A 13,696-nucleotide genomic window follows, 5' to 3' on the forward strand; every position below is an offset into this window, starting at 1 on the left:
CCCGTAGAAGGCCGTTTAGCAGCCATTAGAGAGGGATAGTGCTCCCTGGTGGCAGATACAGATCATGACCTCTGACTCGGACACAGCTACAGGGGGATTACATGCAAAGGAGAAGAAAGGAAAGCTACTCCACAGGGATTACTATACACTTCCTTCTCACAAGCAGGAGCCGCACAAGATATACCTTGGAGATATGGATGAAATGCAAGCTACACAGACAACGAATGCCCTGGGCGAACCAAGCTATACTAGTGTACTGTTACAAAGGAAGACAATGTGTCCCTTTTAACATTTTATTTAAGATTACATTTTAACATTTTAGTTTGTGGAAAAATCTAACGATTCTGGTAAAATAAATAAATAGAAGGGGCAGTTCACGTGTCCCTTTCAGACCCTTTTATTCTAAGTAGTTCCTTGAGGAAGAGGTACTGTACGGCTTTGGGCATTGCTGACCAACACTGACTGGCATATCTCTACACTTTGGTACGTACACATTTATTATGTCCCCCTCAAGATGAATTGTAATCACATTGGTGATACGTTTTCTTTTGCAATCATCAGCGCGATCGTCTGGTCTACATTTGACCATTACTGTGGTTTACCAAGAACCTGCTAAACTAATCACGTCCCAATCAGTCATATTGCTGTACCTTTAGTGCTAATTAGCTAGCATGCTAACCTAAGATGGTGAACATAGCAAACATTATAACACCAAAACCTCAGCATCCTAACATTGTCAGTGTCTGTACACTTGTTGACTCCTACTCGTGTTTTAAACATGTTGGGAGTGGCCACATCGGAAGGCAAGGTGAAACGCTCTGATAGAAATTGACGCTACAACACAACAACAAAAGGTATGCAAGTATTTGTGTGAAGAACAAAAGAGAGATAGAGACTTTAAATTGTGCTTACCTTCGTGCAACGTGACATGGGCTGGCTTACTGGATTTGGTTTTGTAGAGTTCCAGAACTTGAAAGACATAACCAGTGAGTTGCAATGTCAAAGACCATCAGAAAAGGATTTATGTTGAAGCGTAGGCTACTGATGCCTTTAGCTTTCGATGGAAGTCTAATTATCGTTGTAGGCTTTATCTCCTCAGAATATATTTCTGAGTTAAACACTTTTAAACACTATTACAATGGTCACATAAGACATGCAACTGAGTGTGTGATCAACCCAAAGACTCTATCTAGCTGAAACCAAGTTGCAATCACACAACGGTTTAAATGTGAGAATAAAGGCCTCGTCTACTGTAGGCCTACCGTAGATATAGGCTTCCCCTGTTAGGCTACACCTAGGGAAAAGCAAAGACTTCCAAAGGGAACGACAATCGGTTTTCTCTGCGGTATAAAGACGTGGAATATAAAAAAAGCACATTTCACTGCCTATTCCACCACCACACCTATCCGTCAAATCTGAATGGGCTTGACATTCAGCATATTTCCCTGCCTCTGCCAGTCACTCCATCAGTCAGTCAGTCAGTCAGTCAGTCAGCGTCTCTCTGCCGTGTGTGACAGAAAGCAGAGATGTCAGCCAAACAGGTTTTTTGTGTGTGTGAGGGAGCTCAGGGCCGTCAAGTCAGAGCCGTACGTCGCCAGTGAATGATGAGGTTGCGGAGAAGAGTGAGTGAGTGAGTGAGTGAGTGACGGGCAGCTGCAGTCTTTTCCCTTCAGCCCCGCGGGCCCTGCCTGGCATTAACCGTTATGTGCCATGTTCTCAGAGGGAACCCGTCATTCAGCCGTCACTCAAACCGACAGACAGATGGTGCACATAGACTGACACACACCGACACATGAAAGAGACTGGCAAAGTAGCAACGGTATATATATCCCTATGTGGTCCTCTGGTATTAGTTGAAGGGTGAAGGGGGCTTTCTCGTCATCACCCACCCTTTGCTTTGGCAGCTCGACTTCAACCGCACGGACCACACGCGGACATCAATGTGCCCACGGATCTCAAAACATCAAAGTCCCCCGATCCATCAAACGTGTCACACGCGCTATGAAAGGGAACAGCTTGCGGTATTGGGCTTAAAGGGGTTCTGATCTGTTTTCACCTCATCTTCATAAATCACGACAGGGGCTTTTTTTTCACTTTCTTGTGGTTAATGGCGATTGTGTGATGTAGCCACAAGTTTTATTTTTTTGTTGAAAATAGACACTATTAGGAAAGGGCAGACTGTATATTAGAGAAACAGGTCTTATCAAGGAAAGTGTTTTGTGTGGGTCTTTAAAAAAGTGACAGACAATTTGCAGTAAATTTCACCGTGGACAGGCAATAAGTAACATTTAACCAGTTGTTGTTTTTTTTTTTTGGGGGGGGAGTGAAGATGGATGGCAAGTACTGTTGTGAAGGTGGACATAGTTCTAAAGTACACTGTGATAAAACAGTCAAGTTCGTTTCATTTCGTCCATCTATCCAACTGAGCTGATGTCTAGTGCAGCATCCACGATGGTAAAGGCAGTGAAACATACACTGGAGAACTGGATACATCACTTCTGAAAGATATTCACTCACTTGGTTTTGGGATGGTGTGGTGGTAAACCGCACTGTCTAACACCTGGATACAAATTCTCCCATAGGTTTTATTTGCTTGAGATAGTGACTGTGAATGCCATGGCCATTTAGATATTCATCAACCATTCAGTGACCCCTCGTGGCCTATTGATGGGCCATTGTCATCTTGAAAGAGACCGCTCCCATTAGGATAAAGGTGATCACTCAGAACCACTTTCTATTGACTTGCAGTGACCATTCTTTCAAACGGGAGTAGTGGAACTTAAATGACTGTATTTTGCAGGTGTCACGTTGGTGTGTTTCTAAGCAGGAGCCAGGTGACAGAAGCACAAGCCATCTTTGCCCCCACAATGAACCCTCTTTCAAAGTCACTTAGATCTTTTTTTTCTTTGTGCCATCTTGATACAAATTAAAATCACCAAACGGCCCGCTCAGCAGTTTTTACATGCCACAGAGCATGATTTAATGTTAATTGCTTAATTGTACCGCGCATGCAGCAGTGCACCTGTGTGTGGAAACATCTGCATTCGTTACGTTCCTGCACTCATTTATTCAGGTCTTTACCTTTAATTTATCCCCCGTTTTGCACACTTTACAAATTACAGGCAGGCTATTCGTAATCCGAGTGAACGGCACCAGGTTACTGGTATAGAGTTTAGAAATGAAAGGGTCTGTTTTTTTTTATGCAACAACTTTCTGGGAGACTAGCATCACGTTTAGTTAAACAGTAATAACAGGGGAAATGAACTACTTAGAAGGTCCATCAAGGTTTATGTGATTGTTAGAGCTTCCATTTCAACAGACTGCATATGATGAAACCCACGTTTGGAGACAACATGTAAACTCCACAGATAAAGGTCCAATTTATTTTGAACAAGGTACAGGGTGACAATGCCAACAATATGGCAACATTCAGGCAGAATCGACAGTTTTAACAACTAATTCGAAACCCTAAATTGTAACGAAAAAAAAAAAATTATTTCAGGGTTTTTGTGTACTGTAGCTGCGGTCAGGGAATAAAATATGGACATGGCTGACTGTCCCTTTTCATCTGTTAGGATTGATATACCAGCACAGCTTGTGTGTGCACACAGCACTGACAGTAACGTCTGATGACAGTGAGTGACCATGTGTGAGATGCAAAATAATATAAAACACGCTCAGTTTTTATATTCATGACAACATGTAGAGATAGCGGGGCGTGTGGCCCTTTGTAAATATCACACCAGCAGTGTGAGGAAGAGGGGAAAAATAAAAACAAAATTTGCAAACCGTGAATCTGTGAAGCTTTTTCATCATAACGTGGGGTCTGTTCAGTGGCAGTGGCTGAAAACAAACAAAGCAGATGAAACAGGGTGCAAACAGGTGCCATTTTGTGTGTCTTTTTTTTTATTATTGTGGACATGACATTACATCTTTTTGAAATGATGTACAAAAGTGTAACAGAAAACTGAGAATGGCTCAGACGAGGTAGAGCTTTCACTTTGCTGGCATGAAAACTACACGGTATAAAAAAAAATAAAAGAAAAAGAAAAGAAAAAGAAACCCAAAGGAACAAATCAAATGAAAGAACAAACGCTCCTGTCTGCCACGGTCCTCTTTTTTTTAAGTGATAATAAATACAGATATCAACCAAAATACATTTGGAATTATAATAATAATAATAATAATAATAATAATAATAATAATAATAATAATAATAATAATAATAATAATAATAATAATAATAATAATAATAATAATGTCTTCTAAGGTAAATTAATTAATGAAGTTCATAACAATTTTTTTTTTGTTTTAAAGAATTATGGACACAAATAAAAATAATAACAACTTAGGAGGCATGATAAAAACCCCACCCAAAGAAAATAGAACAACACCTGTCAGCCCCTGTGTGGGAGGGCAGCCTTGACTAGCTACTGAACAAATCCTACAGTTTAGCAAAGAGAAGAAAAAAAAGACTAAAAACACACACTCTTATCTTGATGAAAAAATATCCACTGCGGCGCCTAGCATTATCAAACTTTCCATGAGGAAACGTATAGCTAAAGAGCTGTCCCACACAGAACAAATGTCAATAAAAATCTATGGAGTTACCCTTTAACGAAAAAGCCTCTAAACCAGAAATTTGACATTGAAGAGAGTGTTAGCCGGCACCATTTAAAAAAAAAAATACATTCTCAAAGAAACCTTATTAGCTAGAATCGGAACCAAATGAGAACAGTTAAAGCACAAGCAGTAACCTAGTCTAAGTGCACTAGTATAATGCCATTTGGTTTCTACCGCTGTATATAAGGGTTTGGTAAAGAGTGGATTACAGATATACACTTTATATTACATTACACTCACTCCTGCTTCATAGTTTTTTTTCTTCTTCTTTTTTTCTAAGTCACACTTCGGAGAACAAATTCATAACTGAGGAGTTAAACTTTTAAAGGGAAATTCTGTACAACATTGGTATTAGTACTACACTACCTTCGAAGGCTAGAGTATCCGTTTTTCAAGTATTTTTCACCACCCACACCTTCACTATACACACTTGTGTTTTTATTAGGCATAATTCAAGCATACCGCATCGTATGCGTAACTCAACGACCCACTTGTATAGCAACCATTTCATCAGCGTGTTGAAACTACTGAGGTCTCAAAATCGATCGGGAAGTAATCTGTACGCTCCGTAATCTTCAACTGGTTTGATTTAATTTTTTATTTTAAGCGTTCAAAAAATGTCTCTACTCTCTGCCCTTTAAGTCTGAGCTGCTTTGAACTGCCTTGCATTTCTTCATTTCTTTTTGCCCGATATAAGGGAGGGAGAGAGAGAGGGAGGGAAAGGCCGTCGGGGAGAGAGAGAAAAAAAACAAGCCCAGGAGGCAGGGCTGGAACACAGAGGGATAAACAATAGGCCACACATACACACTCATAATACACACACACACACACACACACACACACACACCTGTGTTAAGGCTGTGACGGCTCTACAATTCAGTAGGCTTCTGAACGTCTCCATCTGGTGTATTCATATACCTGAACTCTCTGCCTGACTTACGTGCTCTGGCTACTCTCTCTCTCTGTCTGTCTGTCAGTCTGTCTGTCTCTCTCTCTCTCCGTCTGTCTCTCTCTCTTTCTCTCTATCTGACCTCCTCACTCTTTCATCCCAGAATGCAAATCTTTGTCACCATTAAAATAAATTCATAGTCAGCATGGGAGTTTGGCTCAAAATTCAGCTCAGCATCTCTTGGTCAGATGGGCATGTATGTCATATATATATATATATATATTATTCAGAATCTTATAACTTACTCAGAATCAGTCTTAGCCTTAGCCTGTGTTAGCTCCATGTTAGCTGAGCTCAGAGCCTGCCTAGTCTAGCATATCCTAACATGGTGCAAAGGCATTATGTGCTGCTTACAGGCTTCTTTCTACCACAGAGACCAGATTGGTTTTGTTAGCAAAGCTTTCATCACATATGGGGTTAAGAAGAAGAAGAAGAAGAACAGGCCAAAAAGTCAGTGTTGCCCTTTAGCAAAAATGACACTTAGATGCATCTGTGCTGCATGGCTCACACAAGCAGGACCATATTATCTTTATTTGCGAGTGCACAATTTGTGTCACTGTGTATCTGTGCAATCCATAGCCAAGCTAGCTTCGTCCAGTCATTCCCACTATTTTGGAATCTGTCTCCTCCAAAGTCAGAAGTGTCGGAAACACCCCTCCCTAATATGACGGAGTTGTGGAGGGAAACTGCCTCCACTCAGCCCCCATTCTTCTTAAATGGACAATAATTGAATGACCATAAAAAATGGTACGCTCGTTTATATTGGCTATTAAAAACGCACACTCTTTTTAATGAGCACTAAAGCAGACACCCCCATTAGCGATCTCTCTCTCTCTCTTCCTTTAGCCCTACCTCTCTCGCTCTCTCTCTCCTTTCTAATCATCAGCTGCACAGACTCAGAGTGGTCACTGAACTCCTAACGTTACACTCTGGAGTAGAGGGAAGTGAGTTTAACACACTTGGGCACACACACACACGCACACATGCACACACATGCACACACACACACACACACACACACACACACACACACACACACACACACACACACACACACACACACACACACACACACAGACACACACACAGCTGATAGTCTTCATGACTTGGAAACCCAGAGGAAATGAACTTGCAATGTGTCAGTTGACTGTTAATGAGTTGCGGAGTGTCTTTCTCTCTCTCTCTCATCTCATCTCTGACGATTGGTGTCCTGAGGAATGTTCTTCTTATACAATAAAGCCACAAAAAAAAAATGTATTAAAAGAAGGGAAAAATGGAGGAAACTACAGCAGCCAAGCAACGCAACCCGTCCTTTGGTTAAAACGCTAAGCAGTTGCATTAGAGATCAGTATTTCTTCTTTGTTTCATGAACGAAAAAAATAACCTTGCTTTTCTTGTAAAGCTGCTCTAGGCATCTTCCCTTGTTGGTACCTCCAAAATGGCAGCAAGAGGTAACGGCACATTTTTTTAGGGGGCTTCTATATTCAGACAAATCCTTTTTCTAAGGTGATGTAAACTACACACAATCTGCTAGTTTTGTCAACTTTCGTAATATAGATCACGTTCCTACCAAGAGATATTATACTTCACTTTTATTTATTTTTGCAAGGAGATTATGTATCCTGCCTGTGTGTGCACACCAGAAAACTCTTCACGTTCTTAGATTAAGACGCTCTTCTTTGCCGTAGTAGCCCCGACGTTTTTGACTTTTAAAATGGCCTAGCTTCGGCTATAGCTTCATATTTAGAAAAAGAAAACTACAATAGCCTTCATTGTAAAAGAAAAAAAAGTGATTTTTAAGTTCATTAAAGGAAGTCACAAGTGGACAGGAGGAGGACTCAAAAATGCCAAGCAATGAGTCGAGGGTCCTACTTCAAGTCCTCTGTTTTTTTTTTAAAGGAACAGTGCGTGATGTGTTTTCAGGGTTGTGTATCACTGCTGTTGTTGCTGTGGTTGTGTTGGTGTTATTGGTGGGTATTTGTCAGCCAGCTCTCTCCTCTCCCTCTCCTCCTCCTCCTCCTCCTCCTGGCCTGGTAACAAACTCCTTGTGTCTGGGTAGTGGCTGTTGTCAAAAGGCAAATGGTGGACACTCTGGACGTGGGTCTTTAGGTTCCCTTTCTGAGAGGCTCGGTATGGGCAGAGCCGGCAGCAGAATGGCCTCTCCCCTGGTGGAAACAAAAACACACACACACACACACACACACACACACACACACACACACACACACACACACACACACACACACACACACACACAGACATTAAGTTAAGTTGTTAGGCCATAAAGGGACACCATGAATAGGGTTGGGGAGAGGAGGATTTTAGAGACTTTTGCACACACACAGGGGGTTTTCAACAAAACATGACGATGTGAACCAACAAGGACGAGACGGGCTGCAAAAAAAACAAGAAAAACAAACAAACATGCAGACAAACATAAACTAAGACACATGATGGCAAACCACTAGAACATCGGGGGGAAATAGTATGCAGGTCAAGAAGGGCAGCATTCACATTGAATATGTTTACACCTAAATTCACTGAAAAAGTGAAATGTGCTACTCTTGTCCTCCTGACCCAGATGGACTAATAGTCTTAATTTTCCCTTTCCCTGCCATCTGGAGAAGAGCAGCCACACACACACACACACACACACACACACACACACACACACACACACACACACACACACACACATCCCCTGTCTGAACAGTCCTACTTTTTGTCTCTGAATTTCTCTCAATCACCCGGACACACACACACACACACACACACACACACACACACACACACACACACACACACACACACACAGAGAGAGAGAGTTGTACCCCCGATACTCTCTCTTCTAATTAGACTGACCTACAAATGGCACAGAAACATCGGCAACAAAAAAAAAATTAAAGAATAGGCAAACGCACACACCTGAACAAAACAAATGAGATTGCCATTTAATTGCACCTAATTATCATTTTGATAAATGGAAGAGTATCAAAGCGGGGGAAAACAAATGGCTCCCTGTGTCCCCTCCCTCCCTCAACCCCTTTTCTCCCTAAAGAAGAAACAAGGAAATATAGCTGTTATCATACATCATCAGAAAAAAAACACAACGCAGAGGAAGAAAAAAAAGTGTGAGGGAAAGGGAGGATGATGGGGAGAGGAGGGGTCGAGGAAGAGAGAGAGCGAGAGAGTGAGGTAAAAAACAAAAAAAAAGTATAATTAATCACACACAAAAAAATCTAAGCTAGAAAAAAAACAGCAGGAGAGACGGGCGAGAGAGGGTGAGACGTGAGAGGAGAGAGAGAGAGACAAAACCCTTCCACGACATTGGTCCCTGTGAGGGGAAACATGGCTGAGGAAAAAGCGGGCGCACTACATTATACTAAAGGTTATCGTCACCGTAAAGCAGCGTCAACACTACATCTAATTGGACCCCTCTGCCGCCGCCGCTCCCATCATTCATAGTGTGCGGTAAATCTGAGTCTGTGTGTGTGTGTGTGTGTGTGATTGTGTGTGTGTGTGTGTGCGCAATGTGATGTGTGTGATTAATTAAGATGGAGGCGCAGCAGCGTGTATAGAAGAAGCCAGCTCTCTCCGAATGTCAAAGCAGAAACAGATTTACTTCCTCTGGTTTTTCCTCGTGTCTCAAAGCTCGTCTCTCTCTCTCTGTGACTAAACTCTGAAAAGACATTAAAACAAAACTACGGCCCAATGTCCTTTGCAGTTCCCGAACTTTGTTACGTGTGTTTGTGTTGGATTATATGTACATTTACATTAGCCTACACCTCAACATTATTTTTTTCTTGGGACAACACATTTATTTTCTTATCTGTTATTTCATGCAGACAAATGCAACTGTTGAATTATTTTCAGTACACAGAGCTGATACACATGTCTGGGTGTAGAATCACTCCCCTTGCTTCATACTGTATATAGCCTACTGGAAAACCAGAATAAGGATATTAAACAAGAAATACAAATCCTACCAGTGTGTATGTGATATCTGTTGTCAGGTATAGCTGATGATGTGAAATGTGCAATGATGATGTTTATGAAACTATATGCTGTTTAAAAACTGTAGCAGAATCTAACTCTCTATCTCCACCAGCTTGTCTGTAGGTGAATTGATTCTTTGATCAATTGATTGGAATTTGTATAAACTTGCTTGAATGAGGTTTCTATATGCTGTTTATGTTGCTGAATTGCTTCTGTATTTGTAACAAGATGAAGCAAATATAACGAGGGGAAGGACTTCCGTATGTACTCGAGCCCTAAAGTCAGCCTAAATGACATTTAGACATGGTTGCAGAATTGATTGTCTACATTTACAAAGTGTAAATGCAGTGGGACAAAGACAGAGCCACTATAAGCACTTAAGCGCTCTGAGTGAGAGAAGAGCGCTATATAAATGAAATGTATTATTATATTATTATTATAAAATACAAAGAAATGAGGCAATCACTCACGTTTGGAAGGAATCTTCAATATGGCCAAAGGGAAATCTGCCTCTAGTAACAGTGTGCTTTGATATCAGTTTAAGTAGTATGTGTTCCCGACTTTATCCGTTGCCACATTTCGGCAGCAAAACTGAGGCTTTACAATGAGCCAGCTGTGCTTTGTGAATATAGGAGACACACACACACACGCTAACATCAGGTGTGATCTGGTGAGCTGTGAGAATGTCAGGTGTTAATGCCAGGTGCCGAGGTGTGCCAAATGTGACTTTGAAAAAAAAAGAGTGTGCGTTCAAACAAAAAAAAACATTCACAAAATGATGGGGGTGCAGGAATCGACACAGACACACACACATACACAAACACACACACACAGATGCGGAGGTGAGACAAGCAAATAAACGAGTAAAAAAAAAACACATGCAGAAGCGATGAATAAAGGAGGAGCCCAGTGGTTAGCCGTCGTGCCATACACATACTTGTTTGGGAGCTTCAGAAGCGGTGGAGTGAGCGTCAGTACCTCTGTGGAGTCCGTTAAAATCAAACCCAACTGTGGGGGGAGAAGGAGGGATGAGGGAGGAAGGGTGGGAAGGAAGGAGGGAGGGAGGGGAAGGAGGAGGGCATTTGGTTAAAAGCGCTAACCAGACAAGCATTTTTTTTCTTTCTTTTTTTTTCCCACCACCACCACCACCCGCACACACAGTATAGCGTTTGCCACCAGTGCCCTTTGCTAATAATAAGAGGGGGGGGGCTGGCAGTGATGATGATTGCGATGATGATGATGATGATGTTGATGGAACCTGGTGGAAGGCAAGTCAGTGATTTAATATGACGCATGTTAATGGAGGGCCTCGGGGTGGCTGGCCCTTTCTTTTTTCCACATGTGCACATCCGACGCTCAAGACGACCAGTCGGTGACAACATTAATTACAGCCTCAGCGAGTGTTTACAGACCCCTATGCATGGGAGTGTGTGTGTGTGTGTGTGTGTGTGTGTGTGTGTGTATTTACAATACTATTACCTCGGGGGGGGCGGGGTGGTGGGGAGATGGGGGGAAGCCGAGTGAGCGAGCGCTGCATCACTTACCATTTGGCCTCTGTCACTTAGAATCACTGGCCGTGCCACATATCATTCACACTCTCTATAAAGAAGCTACTTATCTCACTGTCTACCGCGATCACCGCTGGCCCCGGCTGACGGACATGACAGGAGAGAGAGGGAGAGAGAGAGAGAGGGATAGAGAGAGAGAGAGGCATAGAGAGAGGAGGAGGAGGTAAGGAGGAGGGAGGGAGGTGGATGAATCGGAAGAGAGACAGAAAGGAAAGACGCAAATAGGTGATATGAGAGGAAGTAAGTAAGGAGTAAGTAAGTGACATTAAATAGAGTAAAACTTGAGAAGAGGAGAGGAAAGGACAAAAGGAAGTGAAGGGTAAAAAAAGACGAGAGGAGAACAAGAGAGGCAAGGAAAGAGGAAGAGGCCAAACAGTGGGATGAGAGAAAAGAAGAAAAGGAAGGAACAGATTGAATGACAGAAAAGCAAGAGAGGAAATGGATAGGGCTGGGACAATACATCGATATAGATCTATATATCGATTCATTTGCAAAAAAGATCGAACCGCATCGATGAGACGCCCAAACACTAATGCATTTCACCGTCTCTCTAATATACGCTTTTATTTTGACAATCTCTCTGCACGTCTGTCTTTGACAATATTTTCCACCAATAGAATGGATTGAATTTCATTTAAATATCTGGAAGAGCTCAACAGATAAAACGGTAAAATCATATCTTTGTCTCTTCTTTTGTGAGTTGGTCTGAATGTATAAGGTTAACTGGGAATATATGATAACGTCTCATAACGGTCACAGGCCCGCGAATAGAATAAATATGTCGGCAGTATATCTGTGATATGGGTAAATATAGTGTGGTTGTCCAATGAATCGATCTAATATTGCACTGTGTTAAAACCCAGCGATTTACACCACTAGAAGAGGAAGAGGAAGAGGAGGAAGGATTGAAAAGTTGAAGAAGGAGAAGAGAGAGAATGAAAATAAAAGGCACACTATGGAAACGTAGAGTGTAGAAGGGAAAAAAGTGGAGGTAAAAAAAGGAAAGGATGTCCAAATCAAGCTGTTTGGTGAATGGCATCCAGGACACATGCAAATGGCTTTGTCGCTTTCGCTTTTTTGTCGTGGACAAATGCTGATCTGCCTCATTAGAATGCGCAATTCCATCTCTTTAATTGACACCTGATTAATAATGTATACAATTTGTCACAGGTCACTATCCGGGAGCAAATCATCTTTCAGTTTAGAAAAAAAAAAAAATATTTGAGACAGCTGCCCAGCCCAGGGCGGGGCAAGGACCCACACACACACACACACACACACACACACACACACACACACACACACACACACACACACACACACACACACACACACACACACACACAGACAGACCGTCTGTCACACTCAAACTGAACTAAAAAGAGATGTGTTTTGATTTATCTGGGAGAGGAATGCATGGGGAATGCGGCGGTGGCGGACGTACGGTAAGTCTGACGATGAAATATAGTGGAGAAAGGGTGAACCCCCCCATGCATATATTCTCCATATCTCATCATGCGAGCGTGTGCGTGGCTGTAGTATAAATTGCAGCCAGCAAGCGAAGCGAGGGGCAGATGATGTGTGTGTGTGTGGGAATCGGAAAAAAATGTGACTGTTGAAGGAGTGGCCAAAAAAACGGGAACATCTTATGATACAAATAAACGAAAGTTGTTCTACAGGTTAAACGTGGGATGCTTACACTCTCTCATCCATCTTGACTTGTTTCTCCAATGCGCCAGGTTTCACAGTTTTTGGTGACTGATGCTCCTGCACCATTAACACCTAACTAATCTTTCATCCAAAACCTATATATTAATAGCTGCATATATGACTTTGAAAAACTCACGTTAAACGACTAGTCAGGCTGCTTTTGCGATTCTAATTTGTATTTCCTAAAAAGCTGACACATACTCGTTGGTGTTACTTTGTGACTTGGTTGATTTAAAAACAGTTTTCTGTGTAGTGTTTCCATTATTTTGTCCGACCACAGGACGTTTATCTATGTATGTAATGCGATGTGTGTGTGTGTGTGTGTGTGTGTGCATCCTTGTCTCGGTCGTTGTTGTGGCTGTATTTACCTGTATGGGACCTCATGTGAGTGCGCAGGTGGCTGGGCTGACTGAAGCTCTTCCCGCACTCATGACAGAAATACTGTCCCTGTCGCATGAGAGACCTCAGCATTCCTGACAGAGAGAGAGAGAGAGAGAGAGAGAAAGAAAGAGAGAGAGAGAGAGAGAGAAAAACATTATTAAAGAAAGCACAAAGTAGAAAAATAACACAGGCTCAATTGAGATTATTTCAAGGATGCCTAAACACGTATAATGCCTCTGTATTTATTACAGTGCACTTAATGTATCATCCAGCATTTACTCTAAGTATCTGATATTGAATTATATGGATGACAAAGTTGCTTGACTGTACACTTTTCAGTGACACATGATCATGATTCATAAATGTTCAAAATCTGGCTGCACTGCTCAATATAAAGTAAAGCAACATGTGGCAATACCTACACAGTAGATGAGGTAAAGCCACTTTTGAATATGAATCAATATATCAA

At 41.8% G+C, this 13,696-nt stretch overlaps 1 protein-coding gene across 2 annotated transcripts in view; it reads right to left on the reverse strand.

Annotated features, from left to right (window-relative positions):
- Positions 1 to 3,907: 3,907 nt before the first annotated feature.
- Positions 3,908 to 13,696, reverse strand: part of LOC307259062 (zinc finger protein 516-like) — a 63,687-nt gene continuing 53,898 nt past the window's right edge. The window contains exons 5-7 of one of the 2 annotated variants that reach the window (XM_080038790.1): positions 13,215 to 13,319; positions 10,506 to 10,576; positions 7,550 to 7,737 (exon numbers count right to left, since the gene is read on the reverse strand). In XM_080038790.1, coding sequence (XP_079894916.1) covers positions 7,678 to 7,737; positions 10,506 to 10,576; positions 13,215 to 13,319 — 236 coding nt within the window. In that variant the 3' untranslated portion in view covers positions 7,550 to 7,677. Of the gene's footprint in view, positions 7,738 to 10,505; positions 10,577 to 13,214; positions 13,320 to 13,696 lie in introns of both variants that reach the window. The other variant, XM_080038789.1, reaches the window with a different exon arrangement.

Source organism: Ammodytes marinus, assembly GCF_949987685.1.
Source record: "Ammodytes marinus genome assembly, chromosome: 13".
NCBI lineage: Eukaryota > Metazoa > Chordata > Actinopteri > Uranoscopiformes > Ammodytidae > Ammodytes > Ammodytes marinus.